Source organism: Monodelphis domestica, chromosome 1 (assembly GCF_027887165.1).
Source record: "Monodelphis domestica isolate mMonDom1 chromosome 1, mMonDom1.pri, whole genome shotgun sequence".
Lineage (NCBI taxonomy): Eukaryota > Metazoa > Chordata > Mammalia > Didelphimorphia > Didelphidae > Monodelphis > Monodelphis domestica.
Window position 1 is genome coordinate 36,438,428 of NC_077227.1, and position 18,986 is coordinate 36,457,413.

An 18,986-nucleotide genomic window follows, 5' to 3' on the forward strand; every position below is an offset into this window, starting at 1 on the left:
AGTTTAAAAAAAAGCTTGTAGTCAATTTATATTTAAATTCAAGATTTTATGATATTATCAAGCCATGCTTCCATCAAATATTCTAGCGCCAAGAAGACTGACAACAAGAAATGTTTTCTAAATATAAAACAAAAAGTGGAGCAGAGATAAAAGAAAAACTGTCTTCCCAATTGTTATTCAGAAGCACTTGCTTCACCCATCAGGTGCTCCAACATGCATCACAATTGATCCACTTTATTGCAATATGCTTAGGGTATAGACTAAAGTAACTGGATGATCAATGGAAGGTCTCCAGGCAATTTTTCATGTTAGCCAAGCCTGGCATCCCAAATGAATGTTTAAGTATTCTAGTGAAGCAATGTGAAAGTCATTATATCTCCATCCAATTTTCAGTGTAAGAAGTACTGCTACCTGGAGAGCTAGTACATCTCACAACTAGAAACAGTGATCACAATGCAGAAGAAGCTGGACATCAAGTTAAAAGGGGATCCTTTGGATAGATGTGGGGGTGTTTAGCCTGGAGAAAAAGACTATGAATGAACATGATCTCTCCTTTAGTACTTAACAAGCTATCAATTGGAAGAGAGGCTGATTAGTCTGCTTGGCCTCAGAGAGCAAAAGTAGGAGCAAAGGGTGGAAGATACAGAGAGCCAAATTTCAGCTCCATGCAAGGGAAACTTTCCGAACAATTTGAGTCGTCCAAAAAGTTGAACCAGAAAGCAGCTAGGTCACACAGTGGATAGAGCACCAGGGTCATCGGACTCTTTACTAGCTGTGTGATCCTAGGCAAGTCACTAAACCTGCTTGCCTAAATCCCACTGGAGAAGGAAATGGCAAACCACTTCAGTATCTTTGTCAAGAAAACTTTATGGAAAATGTTCTAAATCCCTCTTGATTAGAAAAATGCAAATCAAAACAACTCTGAGATACCACCTCACACCTAACTGATTGGTCAATATGACAATAAAGGAAAATAACAAATGTTGGAGGGTTGTGGCAAAATTGGGACATTAATGCAGTGCTGGTGGAGTTGTGAATTGATCCAATCATTCTGGAAGGCAATTTGGAATTGTGCCCAAAGGGCTTTAAAGGAATGAATACCCTTTGATAGCACTACTAGGTTTGTAATCCAAAAGAATTTTTTTTAATGGGAATGGACCTGTCTGTACAAAAATATTTATAGCTGCACTTTTTGTGATGACAAAGAACTGGAAAACGAGGAGATGTCCCTCAACTGGGGAATGGCTGAACAAATTGTGCAATATGATGGTGATGGAAGCCTATTGTACTATAAGGAATGATGAACCAAATGATTTCTTTAAGAACTGGAAAGACCTACATGAACTGATGTAGAGTTAAAGGAGCAGAACCAGGAGAACATTATACACAGAGACGGATACACTGTGGCACAATCGAATGTAATGAACTTCTCTAAGGCAATGATCCAGGACAATTCTGAGGGACTTATGAGAAAGAACATTATCCACATTGAGAGAAAGAACTGTGGAAACAGAAATGCAGAAGAAAAACATATGATTTATCACTTGTTTATATGGGTATCTGATTTGAGGGTTTGTTTTTAAAAGATTAAACTTACAAAAACGAATAATATGGAAGTGGGTTTTGAGTGATAATACATGTATAACCCAGTGAAATTTATTGTCAACTCTGGGAGGAGGAGAGAGAAAAGAGAGGAGGGAGACAACATGAATCATGTAACCATGGGGAAATTTTTAAAAAGAATAATTTTTTAAAGAAAACCCTATGAAAAATATGTTTCATGGGGTAGGGTCGCAAAAAGTTGAACACAATTAACAACAACAAAAAGTTGAATGTGGCAATTCGGGAGTTAGTGACCTTATCTCAGAAGGTCTATGAATAAAGAAGAGATGAGCACTTGTCTTGGGGATGATGTAGAGGATTAAAGGTTGGTCTAGAGATCCTTCATGATGCTTTCTAACTCTGGGATCCCCTGATTTCCCTCAGGTCTTCTGATAACTAGGTCCAGTGCTCTCTCCACTACACCACAATAATCATAGAAATGTGAGAGCTGAAAGGTAAATAAGAAACCTAATCTATTTTTTAAACAAATAAAGAAACATATGTTGAGAGAGAAAAGATGGTTGTCCAGGGTCACCCTGCTAGCAAGTGGGAAAGTCAAGATTTGGTCCTAAACTGGATTCCAAGTCCAAGGTGCTTTCAGCATCACTCCACATGAAGATGACTCATATTTTAGAAACCTTTGACAAAAAGCTTTATGTACACAGTCTTTTTTGATACCTCACAACAACCCTGTGAGGTATCACTATTATTATTACCAACCCCCTTTTACAGATGGAGAAACTGAGGCCCAGCAAGATGAGGTAACTTGGCAATTTTCTGACTAGAATTCAGTGCTTGACTCCTTCCTCCTCATCCCACCCCATTAAACTCATCCATCTCTCCAGTGCAATAAAAAGGAGGTGAGTTTAGGAAAGTATGGGGGTATCGAGCCAAGTGGGAGGGAGTGGGAGGTGGAGAGAGAGAGTTAGAGGCACAAAGTTAGTCATATTCCAAGAGACATGGAGAGCGTGAGGGACAGATGCAAAGTCACAGAAAAACAAAGGAGAACAAGAAGAAACGGACAGAGAGGGTAAAGGATAATCACACAGATAGAGAACAAGAGGAGACAGAGAAAGACAGCAAGAGTCAGATAGTCAGGAAGGCAACCCGCAGGCAGAGACAGAGACAAACGATAAAGGCTGTAAGAGAAAGACAGACCGGAAGAGAGACAAAAAAGAAATGGAGGGATCTGGAACTAGGAGGATGTATGCGTGGGTGTGGGGGTGTGTAGGGAGACTTGTTCCACGGGGAGACCGTCAGGAAAGGAGCTGCGTGACTTAGTATATCCCCCACCCTCGCGTCCCCTACACACGGACCCTTTCTGCCCCAAGAGCTGGACAACCTGAGTCTCTCCCCTTCTCTCCAGCTCTTCCGAGCCAAGCTCACCCTCCCGCAAAGCAGCTCCTGCGTTCTCCTAGAGGGGATTAAGACCGCCCTTAGCCCTCCGTTTCAGTCGAACTACTGGCAGAAAATGTGGCAGTTGGAGTGACCAGACAATTGACCCGGGTCTCTTCCCGGGGACATAGAGAACCCCGCGAGGACAAGAGAACCCCAGGAGCCTGGGGTAGAAGAATTCCCACGCAAACAGAACCTAGTGTTTTCTGGGCGGGGCTCCAGTTTCAGCTGACCAATCGCCGCCCCACAAGGGAGGGCTCCGCTCTTGTTAAAAGCCCCAAACCAAACAGAGGCTCACCTCCAGTGACTTGCTCCTCGGAGTTCGCCCCGGACGTAGTGTCCTTGCGTAGTGTGGTCTGGCTGCTGCGCGGGAGCAGAGGGCAGCTAGGGTGAACCGTGCCTCCATCCTCCCGTGGGCCTCGACCCCGGACAATGTACGCAGAAGGGGGCGGACGCAGCCCCGGAGCCGTCGGGGCGGTACCTTCCTGCATCGGCTTGGAGGGTGCCGAGTCCCTAAGGCCAGTGAACGCCTGTGCTGGAGCTCAGGGCAACGGATCTCAATCTGGAAGCCAAGAGAGCAGCTCCGGGAGCCTGGACACCATGGAGGTGCCGGCGGGGGCGGCGCTGGCTTTGAGGCTGTTGATCGCCGCGGTGTACCTGGCAGTGTGTGCGGTGGGCCTGGTGGGCAACGTGCTGGTGATGGTGCTGGTGCGGGCGCGGCAGAAACGCCGGCCGTCGGCCTTGAATTGCTTCGTTCTCAACTTGGCGGCCACCGACTTCCAGTTCGTGCTGACCCTGCCCTTTTGGGCGGTGGACACGGCGCGAGACTTCAGCTGGCCCTTCGGGAGCGCCATGTGCAAGATCGTGCTTTCGCTGACGGTGCTCAACATGTACGCTAGCGCTTTCTTCCTCAGCGCCATGAGCATAGCTCGCTACTTCACTGTGGCGTGCGCCTTGCGCCGCCACAGCCTCGACAGCGGAGGGTCTGTTTGCTGTGGGCGGGCCACCCCGGGCTGGGTGTGTGGCCTGCTCTGGGTCGCCGCCTCCCTGGCCACAGCGCCCACGGCCCTCTTTTCCACCGTGGCCAGCGTGGCCGGCGAGCGGCTCTGCCTGCTCCGCTTCCCCGACGGCGGCTGGGACTGGCTGGCTCTGTACCACGTGCAGAAGATAACTGTAGCCTTCCTGCTGCCCCTGGCCACCCTGTCCGCCTGCTATCTGCTGCTGGTGCGCTTCGTGCGCAGCCGGCCCCGGCCTTGGCTCCGAGGAGCCGCCCCCGGCTCGTCGGGGACCCCTAGCAGTTCTAGGGGGTCCTCACGCGTGACCCGCTCCGTGACCGTGGTTGTGCTCGCCTTCTTCCTCTGCTGGCTGCCCAATCATGCCATCACTCTGTGGGGCGTGCTGGTCAAATTCAACGCCGTGCCCTGGGACCGGGCCTACTACCTGGTGCACAGTTACCTGTTCCCGGTGACCATCTGCCTGGCGCACGCCAACAGCTGCCTCAACCCCTTGCTTTATTGCCTGCTGCGCCCGGAATTCCGGCAGCTGTTGTGGGAGCTGTGCTGCCGTCGCTGCCGGCGGGACCGTCTCTTGTCCACCCGATCAGCCAAGGGAGGGCCCGCGAGCTCTGCCCCGGGACCGGCCCCGAGGCAGTGGAGGAGCTCGAGCCGCAGCGAGTCACCGCAGCCGTTGGACTGAGCCGGAGCCCGGGAAATCCCGCGACCTGGGCCAGAAGGGAGGGAAAGACAGCCGCCTGCAGAGCTTTGGGGATCAGGACCAAGGAGAGAGGGCAGCAGGTTTCCCAGGGGAAAGTTAGAGCTGGACAGAAATGCAGAGGTCAGGGAACCAAGCCTTCCACTTTTAGATGAGCAAACTACGGCCAGAGCGGGGGAAGATGTTTACTTAAGGTCTCACCACTAGCCAATAGAAGTCTTCTAACGCCAGGTCCAGCGCTCCTTTCATCTCCCTGCCTCCCTCTCCTCCCTGTTGGGGCGCCAGTCTGTGGCCGGGCTGGGTGAAGATGGGAGCCCCCGGAGGGATGGGTTTCGGGGTAGGGGCTACGAAGGAAGAGATTACCTGGACAGTCGTGTTTTCCTGACGTCGGGGCACTTCAGAGCCTGGGCTCCCAGGGCTTGAGGCACTCATCACCTGCAGCCCTGTCATCCGGTGACACATTTGTCATATGTTTATTTTCTTTTTAATCGATTAAGATTTATAGTCTGGGAAATCGGTGCTTTGTTTTTGTGTGGGTCTAGCGGGGTGTGGAGGAGGGAGCTCATGGGTTGCATCCATTAACTAAGCATATTGATTGCGGAGAAACTCCAAGCATGAAAAGCATGCCTCAAGGGAAAGGGGAAGGCAATTTGGAGCCTCTGGTGGGTTCCAGCATTTCTGACTGCATCATCTTATACATCCATAAAAGAAAAAACTCTCCTGAGACTTAAAGGGCATAAATAGGACCACCGGGACCATCAAGCTAGTCCACCTCCCAGGATTGCCAGACTGGAAATTTCTTCTTGGTACTAGCATGTTCTCAATTTCTTCATGTGTGCTATAAGTGGAACAACTGGACTGAGGCTCTGGGACCAAGGACTTTCTCCATGTGAGGCATCTGGAATAGCTACAGTCTATTCTTTTGAACCTCTGAAGCAACATTTTTCTGGAACGTGGTTCTAAAATTGGGATCTAAACGGGTTTTTAAGGTGTAGCTGTAAGCTGGCTCCTTGTGGTCAAATCAGATTAAATGGATGAATTTACTCATTTCCTTCCAGCTCTAATATTTTGAACTCTGTTTGCTACCACATAAGCTCATCCTGATCCATGCAGCATTACAATATTCTCCTTCAATCCCAGAGGCCCCTTCCCCCCCCCCCCCTTTGTGGTTGTTGTTGTTGTTCAGTCAGATCCAACTCTTTGGGATCTGCTTGGGATTTTCTTGGCAAAGATACTGGAGGGGTTTGGCATTTTCTTTTCCAGCTCATTTTTCAGATGAAGAACTGAGGCAAACAGGGTTAAGTGATTTGTCCAGGGTCACACAACTAGTAAGTGTCTGGAGGCCAGATTTGAATTCATGAAGATGAGTCTTCCTGATTCCAAGCCTAGTGCTCTATCCACTGTCACCTAGCTGCCCTTTCCCCCATCCTGGAAGGTAGGTAAATTGCAACAATTTACATATCTTTTCTAGCCAGGGTTCCCATTCTGACCCACAGTGTGGTACGTGCATCATTTAGAGATGTGACCAGTGGTCATAATTTCATCCCCACTGAAGATCCACTGAAAACCCCTTACATGTGCCAGTTAGAATGGAGCAAACTCCCTTATTAGAATGTGGGGGGAAACTATGCTGGGGAAGTGCATTAATTAGTTACTAAAGCCCCAGATAGATGCTGGAGAAAGACCTTTTTGGTGAAATGGAATGAACTGGCTGGACTCAATTACCTTGAAAGTCTCCGAGCTTATTAAATGAGACCCATTTCACCTTTTAGAAGTGAATAAGGGGGCAGCTGGGTAGCTCAGTGGATTGAGAGCCAGGCATAGAGACGGGAGGCCCTAGGTTCAAATCTGGCCTCAGACACTTCCCAACTGTGTGACCCTGGGCAAGTCATTTAGCCCCATTGCCTAGCCCTTACCACTCTTCTACCTTGGAGCCAATACATAGTATTGACTCCAAGATGGAAGGTAAGGGTTTAAAAAAAAAAAAAGAAGTGAATAGCAGGGCAGCTGGGTAGCACAGTGGAGAGAATGCGGGGCTTTGAGTTGGGAAGACCTGGGTTCAAATTTAACTTCAGACACTACCTAGCTATGTGACCCTGGGCAAGTCACTTAACCCCAACTGCCTAGCCCTTGCTGCCCTTCTGTCATAGCACTGATTCTAAGACAGAAGGAAAGGGTTTTGTTTTGTTTTTTTAAAGGGGGGTGGCTTCAGTGTCTCTCTCAAATTTCTGAATGGTGGGGAAAGTTTGTTCTGCTAATGGAACAGTTGAGAGATGTTAGGTTTTTGAATCCTGAAAGGTTTTCTTGGAGAATAAACTATTAATGGAGTTGCACAGAGCATTGATTTCAGTTAACTGTAAGCTGAGGCATTAATTTGTCCTCCCAGTTCTCCCTCACATTCCTATTGTTTCCTGGGAGCAAAAGATAGGAGTTTTGTTTCTTTCTCTCCCTTGGTCCTCACCCCAACCTCTGCCCATCATCATCACCTAGTTCTCAGCTGATTTCTTGCTGTTGAAAATACCGCCACCCCCCCCCCCAACCTGTGATCCATATGCATGGAACAAGGTTGGAATCAAAGAACAGCTCCTGTCTGTTTCAAATCTCTGAAGCAGAATTTTGCCAGAGTCTGAGAATGGTGTTTCTTAAATGGGGATCTAAAATAGTCCTTAAGCCATAGGCCAATTCCTTCTGTTAAGATCAGATGAAATCTGCCCATTTATTAAGCATGGACTGCCCTGTAACAAGTGTGATTCAATTCAGCAAACACTTAGTAAGGGACTATTATGCACAAAGCATTATTTGGGGTCTGGCAAAATGAGGACAAAAATGAAACTGTTCTTGCCCTCAAGGAGCTTACATTTTACTGGGGGCAGGCAGGATCTGATAATCATAATAGCTAGTGTTTTAAGCCTTGCAAAATGATTTACAAATATTATCTGTTTTGTTTCTCACAGCACTTCTGTGAAGGAGGTGCTATTATGACCCCATTTTATTTTATTTTATTAATTCAGAATATTTTTCCATGGTTTATGTTCTTTCCCTGTCCTCCTCCCTCCCCCTCCCATAGCCAATGAGCAATTCCACTGGTATTACCCCCACTTTAAAGATGAGGAAACTGAGGCTGAGTGAAGTTAAGTGTTACACAGCTAGTGTCTGAGGCAGAATTGGAATTTGGATCCAAGGTCAGTGCTCCATCCACTGCACCTCCCAGCTACCAATAATGAGAATAAATAAAAAGGAAATAGACACGAGTAAACTGCAACCTAACTTGAGATGAAGAAAACCCTGACAACTGGGAGGATCAGGAATAGTCTTTGCTAGACCCTGACAGCTAAGCGGAGTCTTGAAAAGAGCCAGGGGTTCGGAGATGTACAGGAGGTAGAAGGCAAAGGCATGAAGAGGTGGAAGGTCATTTACAGGAAACTTCTGGGGCTTAGACTAGATGAGGGAACTAATTAGAAATAAGCCTAGAAGGATAAGTTCAAATTGAAGACCTTTAAATGCCATTTAGCCTAAGGCGACACAAAGACATTTAGGACTCTGCCCTCAGAGAGAAGGCTAACTGTCAGAGAAAAGACAGAGCCCTGAAAAGAGGTCATCAATAATAGGACAGGATCCAAAGAAGTGGAGATGAGAGAAAAAGAGAATCTTTGAGCTGAAACAGTCAGGGAAGGCTTCCGGGATGAGGCTGGCCTTGAAGGATAAAGAGGAATCAGATGGGGACGTCTTTAAGGAGGAAAATGGTATGAGGAAAGGCTCAGGGAGCAGAAGAGTTATTCAAGGTAAGATTATAAAGAGAAGAGCACAGGAGCCAAGGAATGAACCCTGGAGAATGTTCAGAGAGAGGAGCTAGGAGGAAGAAGAGAAGCTAGTGAAGAGGATAGAAAGAGAGTGCTTCCAGAGACAAAGGGGGGACCAGGAAGATATTCTGTTGAACAAAGAAGCCATCATAATTCTAGAAGTTGCTGTGTGTGTATTTGTGTTTGGTGTCCTAAAAGCTTTAGTGAATTAAGGGTTACACTGAAATTTGGGGGGCCCCTGTATATAATGCTTACCTGTAAAGTGCTTTTCTCATAAAAATGTAGATTTAGAGCCAAAAAGGCTCTTTTAGGCCTTTGAAATTAACTTTTTCCCTCTTCCCCCTGCCTTTTACAGATGAGAAAAGGCAGTCTCAGCCAGGTAAAGAGATTTACACAGCATTATACTGCTAATAAATGTCAGAGTGGGACAGATGGTTGGCTTAGTGGATTGAGAACCGGGCCTAGAGATGGAAGGTCCTGAGTTCAAATCTGTCATTAGACACTTCTTAGCTGTGTGACCCTGGGCAAGTCACTTAATCCCCATTGCCTAGTCCTTACCCCTCTTCTGCCTTAGAACCAATTCACAGTATTGATTCTAAGACAAAGGTAAGGGGTTAAAAAAATAAAAAGTGTCAGAGGCAGGATTTCAAGCCAGGTCTTTCCAGCTCCACGTTCAGCACCATATTTGACTCTTACAACAACCCTATGAGATGCTATTATAATACCCATTTTACAGATGAGGAAATCGAGGCATAGGGGAATTATGTGACTTATCCACTAAACATCCAAAGGAGAGTTTGAACCTTTCCTGATGCCAAATCAATCCCTCTGTCTATCAACTATAATATGTTGCTTTGGGGCTGGACAGAGGAAAGAGAATAATTATATAAGGTCAAGGAAGGTAAGAAGGAGAGATCATTGAATTCATATTCATTATTCCGTTTCCAGTTATCCTGATGATATAATTTTGTCTTCATAGGCAGAGGGGTGAAGTGGATAGGTCAGTCAACCTTAGAGTCAGAAGACCTGAGCTCAAATCCTGCTTCTGACATATTGGTTGAATAACCTCAGCAAGTCTCAAGCAATCTGTCAGGTCTATAAATTATAGATGAAAAGTTGATCCTCATTGGTGAAGGGAGTTTCCTCATGTGTGGGACAGTAGAAAAAAATATCAGCTCTGGGATCAAAGAACCTGGATTCAAATCCCACCACTGGTGTCTATTGCTTCCCTCTGTGGCTTGGGGCAGTCACTTAACCTCCTGGGGCCTCAGTTTCCTCAACTGTTAAATTTAGGGTTAGACCCCATGGCCTCTAAGTTTCCCTCCAGCCCTAATATATACTTCTATGATGTTACAATGATGAAACCACGTATCTAAACAAAAAAAAAATTTGTCCTGGGTTTGGGTGGGAGATGCTACAAAGGTGCCATGAGACCTTTAGGATCTCTAAAACAGACTAGGAATTTAAACATTTTGAGAAAGTATCCTAGAGGATTTAAAAAGACCATCAGCTTCTATTAGTGATTCCCCAGCTTAGGAACTAAGAGAATCAGCTATAACTAACTCATATCAACCTAAGTTTGGAAATCCGATTTAAGGGTGAGAGCATTCTGAGCAGCAGATTCATAAATTAGAGTAGTCCTGACCCTAGAATACCCACCTGATAGGGTTTTTTGCTCTCTTATGGATCATTAAAAAGATAGCCCTATTGGGGAAAGAAGGCAATGTCCAAGACAAGAGTAGACAAAATGGCAGCTTGGCTTTGGGTTCACTAAATCCAAGAGTTAGTTAGGAGCCCAGAGGAGTTTGTAGCAAAGGTTCAAAGTTGTGGAGGACAGTCCAAGAGAAGATGAGGATAAAAGATGTCAGAAGGGACTCGTAAATGTCAATGATGGGTAAGTGTCTTTGCCTCAACTTCTTCACTCAAGACTGAATTATTTTATGATAATGGTATGTAAATCATGTCCCCTTTGGATCATATATTTATCACTAGAAGGCGCCTTAGAGGTCATCCAGTCCAAACTTCTCATTTTTCAGAGAAGGCAACTGAGGCCCTGAGAAGCTGTGAATTTGCCTTAGGACAGACATTTCCATTCTTAGTCCAATTAGTTGTTTATTTCCCTGTCCTCTTTAGGGAAGTCTAGCAGCTCACACAAGCTTCTAAAGAAATAATGTGCCAGAGGAAACAAAAAAACCCAAAACAAAACAAAACAAAAGGCAAGGAGTATTGGGAATGACATAAACTGAATTAAACAGTGTGCCAGGTTTAGCATTTAATATACTAAGGGTACCGAACCCTTAGAGATAGCAGTCTGTTAAATAAACATTCCAAGAAGTTGAACAAGTGTTTTCAGGCACATTCTATTTATTAGTCAATCACTGATGGGCAACTGGGACATTTGCTGCAACATTTTGTTATTGTTCTGACCTGTATTTTAATTGGTATAAGTAATTTGGAGTAAGAAATATCTCTCCAGAAATGCAGAATGCCAATTTATCTTCTCATTTTAAGACTATTGTTTGGGGAACTAAGAGGCTAGGAGATTTGCCCAGGAACATATAGAGGCAGGAGCTAAATCCACCACTTTGGGATTCAGACCCTGATTCTACATATCTCCTGATGGCAAGAATGTTCTTGCCTGACAAAATTGGACCAAAAAATGTAATGTTTGAATCATTAGTTAAGAGAATGTCTCCAGAGGAAGGAGCTCACAAGTGGATCATCCTGAGGGCCACTTTGGGTATTTGACCCATGTTCTTCTGTTGGGATGAGCCCCAAACATGGCATGCTAGCCATGTTTCACTCATGTTTCACTATTCACGATCATGAGATCACAAAGAGATGGGCCAACAGTTCTATGGTCATCACACAGCCAAATCATGTTGTTCCCTTACTCAAAAATATTCTATAGCTCCCCATTGCTCTTACAGAATGATACTCTATGTCTCTTTAGCCTTCCTGTAGGTTCCTGTGCAACCTTATTTTAACCTATTTTCTACCCCCCCTCTTCTACTGATTCCCTTTACTCCAGGAAGAATAGGACCTTTCCCAGCTCAAATTCTATTCCCTTGTCTCTGCTGGAAATCCTAGCCATCCTTCAAGAGACCCAGATCAAATTCCACTTCCTCCAGGAAAACGTCTTTGCATCAGCAACTAAGAGGGATATTACTCTTTCTGAACTCCTACAGTATTTTGCTTCTGAAACCTCTCCTGAAGCATCATCACTGTCATCATTATCTTCATCATCATCCATTATTATACAGTTGTACTTTAAAGTTTGCAAAGCAATTTCCATATGTTATCTAATTTGATTCTCAGGCACCTGCCCTTATTATCCATATTTTATACATGAGGAAACTGAGGCTGAGAAAAGCTAAGTGACTTTCCTAGGCTCAAAGACCTAATAAGTCTCTAAGGCAGGATCTGAACTCAGGTCTTCCTGATGCATACCGCCATATTCTTTGTTATGGTTGTTTCTGAGTTTGTCTTTTACTAGGTTCTAAGGTCTGTATCTATGTAGTCCATGAAGGGCCTCCCTCATGGTAAGCATTCAGTAAATGGTTGTTGAATGAAGGAATCACTGAGGATGGGACCTTTGATGAATGTGTAGTTTGCATAGACTTTGCAGGCTACCCTACTAGTATTTTAAGTGGAACTTATAGCAAAGAGATAAAGCCTCAGTTACAGGCAAAAACAAATGTATTTCAGAGAAGTAGGACAAGAGAAGAGGTGGCAGGTGTATGTTTATTTACACAAAAAATGTACATTTGACCCAGTTACATGTATCTAACCCATGGCCTAGGATTCCAAATTCTGGGTTAACATGGCCTGGGTTCAAAATTGAGTGAGTTTTCCTCCAATCCTAAAACTCCAACATATTTCTTTTGCTCCCACTCAAACTTGAGGTTGCCAAATAGGCAAGCCCTCTACCAATGGACCTACGTTATTCAGATAACTCATTGTATTAGAGAAGTCCATGTTTTTTTGCTCCCCCATAGCATACCTTTACTTCTTTCTTGATCCTCCACTGATGTGTGGGGCCATTTGTGAGATCCTCTTCTCTCTTCTTGTATTGTCTTCACACTTTCTCAAAGACTAGATACTAGAACTCACAAACTTGGGATCATTTGAGAAGCAACCTTGAGATACACAAAACTTTGTGATACAAGAAAATGTTCTTTTATTTTACTTTTAATTTCATTTCATTTTCCCCCAATTACATGTAAAAACAATTTCCAACATTTTTCAAAGAATATTTAATATCAGATTTTCTCTTCTATATCCCACCACCACTGTCCTTGAGATGGTAAGTAATATCATATAGATTTTACATGTGCACTTATATAAAAACATATTTTCCATAAAAATCCTTTTGTGGAAGAAAAGTCAGATTGAAAAAATGTAAGAAAGTGACAAAAGTTTGCTTTGGTCTGGATTCAGAATCAATTCTTTTCTCTGGAAGTAGATGGCATCTTTTATCATGAGTCCTTTGGGATAGTTATGGATCATTGTATTGCTGAGAATTTCTGTTATGCATAGTTATTCATTATAAAGTATTCCTCTCACTGTACAATGTTCTCCCGGTTTTGCTTATTTTACTCTGCTTCAGTTCACGTAAGTCTTTCTAGATTTGTCTGAGCTCCTCTTGCTTGTCATTTCTTATAGCACAATAGTATTCTATTCCAACCATATACTATAACTTACTCAGCCATTTCTCAATTGATGGGTATCCCCTCATTTTCCAAATCTTTGTCTCCCTGAAAAGAGCTACTTTAAATATTTTTGTACATATAGATTCTTCCCCTTTAAAATTTTTTTAATTTGGGGGAGACACAAACTTAGTAATGATATTGCTGGGTCAGAGGGTAGATACTGTTTTATAGCCCTTTGGACATAGGTCCAAATTACTCTCCTGAATGATAGAATCAGTTCACAACTCCCCCAACAATGCAATTGTGTCCCACTTTCCCCTATCTCCTCCAAGTTTTGTCATTTTCCTTTTCTATTTAAATAGCCAATCCGATAGGTGTTGGGGTGGCACTTCAGAGTTCTTTTAATTCATTATTTCTCTAAATAATAGAGATTTAGAGCATTTTTTCATGATTATAGAGATTTTAATTACTTTGAGAATTGTCTGTTCATATATTTTGACCATTTATCAACTGGGAAATGATGTGTATTTTTATATAATCAACTCATTTCTCTATGTATTTGAGAAATTAAGCATTTATTAGAGAGACTAGTAGAAAATTTTACACCACTATGATTACTGTGTATTTACTGTCCATCCTATTTCCATCTATGTAGATCCTGACTTTCACCTCCCCCAATTTGCCCTCTTTTCTGTCAGCACCATCCCCTTCTCTTACCTCTTCCACTCCTGCTTTCCTGTAGGTTAAGATAGCTTTCTATACCCAATTAATTGTGTATGTTCTTCCCTCATTGTACCAATTTCTGAGGAAAGTAAGGGTTGCATGTTCTTCTCCCCACCTCCCCCATCTTCCCCTCCACTGAAAAAGCTCTTTCATGCCTCTTTTATGTGCAATAATTTTCCCCATTCTATTTTCCCTCCCCCCTCCTCCCAATGCATTCCTTTTTCTCCTACCTTAATTTAATTTTCTTTTTTTATAATATTCCATCATATTCAATTCACATCCTTGTCCTCTGTCTAACCACCCTAATAATAACAGAGTTCTTTGGTGTTATAAGAATCATCTCCTCATCTAGGGGTGTACACAATTTAATCTTATTGAATGTCTTGATTCTCTTTCTTGTTTACCTTTTTATGAATCTTTTGAGTCTTGTATTTGAGAGTCAAATTTTCTATTCAGTTTTGCTCTTTTCATCTGAAATGTTTGACAGTCCTCTATTTCATTGAATGCTCATTTTTTTCCACTGAAGGATTATGCTCAGTTTTGCTGGGTAAGTGATTCTTGGTTGAAGTCCTAGCTCTTTTGCCTTCTAGAATGTCATTTTCGAGACTCTCCTATTCTTTAAGGTAAAAGTTACTAAGTCTTGTGCTCTCCTAACTGTAGCTCCACAATTTTTGAATTGGGGTTTTCTACTTGACCTGGGAGTTTTGAAATTTGGCTATAATATTCCTGGGAGTTATTCCTTTGAGATCTCTTCCAGAAAGTGATCAGTGTATTCTTTCAATTTTTATTTTGTCCTCTGGTTATAGAATATCAGAGCAGTTTTCCTTGATTATTTATTGAGAGATGATGTATAAGCTCTTCTTTTATCATGGCTTTCAGGTAACAACAATAATTCCTAGATTGTCTTTCCTGGATTTATTTTCCAGGTCAATTTTTACCATGAGATATTTCACATTTTCTTCTGTTTTATGCAATTCTTTTTACTTTGATTGTTTATGTGTCATGGAGTCTAATTTTTAAGATATGATTTTCTTGAGTGAATTTTGTACCTTCTTTTTTCTATTTTGTAAAGAGTATTTTTGCTCAGTGGATTTTTGTACCTCTTTTTTCAAAGGATCAGTTCTGCCTTTCAAAAAGTATTTCTCTTCACCAGGAAAACATTATACACAGAGACTGATACATTGTGGTACAATCGAGGATGATGGACTTCTCCATTAGTATCAATGCAATTTCCCTGAACAATCTGCAGGGATCTAAAAAAAAATACTACCCACAAGCAGAGGATAAACTGTGGGAGTAAAAACACCGCTGAAAAGCAACTGCTTGGCTACAGGGTTGAAGGAGATAAGACTGAGGAGAGACTCTAAATGAACACTATAATGCAAACTCCAACAACAGGGAAATGGGTTCGAGTCAAGAACACATGTGATAACCAGTGGAATCATGCGTCGGCTATGGGAGAGGGAAAGGCAGGGGGGGGAGGGGAGGAAAAGAAAACGATCTTTGTTTCCAGTGAATAATGTATGAAAACGACCAAATAAAATAATATTAAAAAAAAAAAGTATTTCTCTTCAGTGTATTTTTTATATCTTTTCCCATTTGGTTAATTCTGCCTTTTAAGAAGTCCTTCTCTTCTCTGGATTTTTGCATCTCTTTTATCTATTGGTCTATTTTGTTTTTTCAGGTTTTAATTCCTTTAGTATGTTTTGTGACTTTTACCAAGCCATTGATTCTTTTTTCATGATTTCCCTGCTTCACTATCATTTCTTTTCCCAATGTTTATTCTATGCTTCTTTTTTTTTTTAATTTTTATTTGGTCATTTCCAAACATTATTCATTGTAAACAAAGATCATTTTCTTTTCTTCCCTTCCCCCCTCCCACCACCTCTCCCATAGCCCACGCACAATTCCACTGGGTATTACATGTGTTCTTGATTCAAACCCATTTCCATGTTGTTGGTATTTGCATTAGGGTGTTCATTTAGAGTCTCTCCTCAGTCATATCCCCTCCACCCCTGTAGTCAAGCAGTTGCTTTTCCTCCGTGTTTTTACTCCCACAGTTTATCTTCTGCTTGTGGATAGTGTTTTTTAGATCCTTGCAGATTGTTCAGGGACATTGCATTAACCCTAATGGAGAAGTCCATTACCTTCGATTGTACCACAGTATATCAGTCTCTGTGTATAATGATTTCCTGGTTCTGCTCCTCTCGCTCTGCATCACTTCCTGGAGGTTGTTCCAGTCTCCTTGGAATTCCTCCACTTTATTATTCCTTTTAGCACAATAGTATTCCATCACCAACATATACCACAGTTTGTTCAGCCATTCCCCAATCGAAGGGCATCCCCTCATTTTCCAATTTTTGGCCACCACAAAGAGCGCAGCTATGAATATTCTTGTAAAAGTCTTTTTCCTTATTATCTCTTTGGGGTACAAACCCAGCAGTGCTATGGCTGTATCAAAGGGCAGACAGTCTTTTATCGCCCTTTGGGCATAGTTCCAAATTGCCCTCCAGAATGGTTGGATCAATTCACAACTCCACCAGCAATGAATTAGTGTCCCTACTTTGCCACATCCCCTCCAGCATTCATTACTTTCCATAGCTGTTATGTTAGCCAATCTGCTAGGTGTGAAGTGATACCTCAGAGTTGTTTTGATTTGCATCTCTCTGATTATAAGAGATGTAGAGCACTTTTTCATGTGCTTATTAATAGTTTTGATTTCTTTGGCTGCGAACTGCCTGTTCATGTCCCTTGCCCATTTATCAATTGGAGAATGGCTTGATTTTTTGTACAATTGATTTAGCTCTATGTAAATTTGAGTAATTAAACCTTTGTCAGAGGTTTTTATGAAGATTTTTCCCAATTTGTTGCTTTCCTTCTGATTTTAGTTACATTGGTTTTGTTTGTACAAAAACTTTTTAATTTGATGTAGTCAAAATTATTTATTTTACATTTTGTGACTCTTTCTAAGTCTTGCTTGGTTTTAAAATCTTTCCCTTCCCAAAGGTCTGACATGTATACTATTCTGTGTTCCCCTAATTTACTTATAGTTTCCTTCTTTATGTTCAAGTCATTCACCCATTCTGAGTTTATCTTGGTGTAGGGTGTGAGATGTTGATCCAAACCTAATCTCTCCCACACTCTCTTCCAATTTTCCCAGCAGTTTTTATCAAATAATGGATTTTTGTCCCAAAAGCTGGGGTCTTTGGGTTTGTCATAAACTGTCTTGCTGAGATAATTTACGCCAAGTCTATTCCACTGATCCTCCTTTCTGTCTCTTAGCCAGTATCAAATTGTTTTGATAACCCTATGCCTCTTATTTGATTTTTAAAATCCTTTTTGAACTTCTCCAGGAATTCTTTGGGGCTTGAGAGAAGTTAATATTTTTCTTGGAGGCTTTGGGTGCAGCAGTATTGATTTTGTTTTCTTCTGAGTTCAAATCTCCCTGTGATCAAAATAACTTTCTATGTTGAGTTTCTTTTTTGTTGTTTGTTGTTGTCTTTTTCTTTTCTTTCAATTTTAAAAAAACTATTAAAGTTGGGCTCTTTAACCGTAGTGAAAGGAGCCCTGTTCCAGATTTCAGGTTCTTTGTGCAGCTGCCTTCAGAGCTGGCACTGGGGATCTGTCTGCTTTCAGCTCTCCCAAGGTGGTATGATGATGTCAGAAGAGCTGTATTTAATACTCTCTCAGCCTGTTCTCTTGTCTGTGAGTAACTCTAAGCACTCTTTTACCCCCTTGGGACTGTGACCAGGGTCCCCCTGCTCCCCTATGGCAGCAAGTGCTAGTATGTGCAGCTGCTCCTCCTTCCCCTCAAATTGCACCCCAGGACTGTGACATGAATCTGCATGTGGGCAATACAACAAGAGTCTTGAACCCAGAGCCAGCAAAGGGGACTCCTGTAATCTCCTAAGCAGTTGCCTGACCTCCCCTTACCATACTTGGCTGCGAGTTCTAGAAGCCATGGTTGCTGCTTCAGCTGTGCCCAAGGCCTATTTTGTCTCAGTGGGACCTGCCTTGACATGATGGGCTCCATCTCCATTCTAGTGTACTAGATCACTCAAACCAGCCTTCTAAGTTGTTTTAGGTTGAAAAATTATTTCACTTGTCTTTGGGGGGAGGGGGAGGTATGCTATTCAAGAATTTGTTTTATGATGCAGGTCAATTCTGAGGGATTTAGGAGAAAGAATGTTCTCCACATCCAGAGGAAGAACTGTGGGAGCAGAAAAGCAGAAGAAAAATAACTGCCTAATCACATGGTTCGATGGGGATATGATTGAGCATGTAGACTCTAAATGAGCACTCTAATGCATATATCAAAAATATGGAAATAGATCTTGATCAATGTCACATGTAAAACCCAGTGAAACTGAGCATCAGCTATGGGGGGAGGAGGGGAGGGAAAGAACATGAATCTTATAACTGTGGGGAAATATTCTTTATTAAATAATTAAACTTTAAAAAATGTTTGTTTTGAGGTATTTTATCATTTTGCTTTTTGGAGGGTAATTTGGTAGAAATCAGATGGGTTCCTTTCCCTTCTCTACCATCTTGGCTCCACCCCCAGGAATACTCTTTCTAATGGCAGCACAATGGATAAAGAGCTGGTTCTGGAATCAAGAAGAACTAAGTTCAAATCCATCTTCAGATATTTACTAGCCGTGTGACCCTGAGCAAGTCATTTAAAGTCAGTTTGCCTCAGATCCCTCAACTATAAAATAGGAATCATAAAGCAAACTATCTCACAAAGTGGAATGAGATAATATCTGCAAAGTGCTTAGTTAGCATAATGCCTGCTATAGAATAAGCACCCTCCATGCCACCTTCCCTAGAAGACTGGTTCTCCCCATTACTTGGCCACATGGTTCTCCTATTTTATCCTGGGGTGACCTGTTGAGAAGATGTCCAATTCCCGTGTGCCTCTGTCTTTCCCTTTCCCAGGCTGGGTCCAGACACTCATAGTTCACAGACATTTTTCTTGTTCTGAACAGATAAGTACAAGTACAACTCCCCTGTGCCTTCATCCCAAGGCAACACAAGGAGATTCCCCACTCTCCTGTCCAATGACATTTGGATCACTTTTAGTTCTGCTGCTCTCTGGTAACTC

General features: G+C 42.7%; 1 protein-coding gene across 1 annotated transcript; it reads left to right on the forward strand.

Annotated features, from left to right (window-relative positions):
- Positions 1 to 3,301: 3,301 nt before the first annotated feature.
- Positions 3,302 to 5,750, forward strand: LOC100026436 (relaxin-3 receptor 1-like). Its single transcript, XM_007478208.3, has one exon. The coding sequence runs from the start codon at positions 3,430 to 3,432 to the stop codon at positions 4,690 to 4,692; it is 1,263 nt and encodes a 420-aa protein (XP_007478270.3). The 5' UTR covers positions 3,302 to 3,429; the 3' UTR covers positions 4,693 to 5,750.
- The last annotated feature ends 13,236 nt before the right edge of the window (positions 5,751 to 18,986 follow it).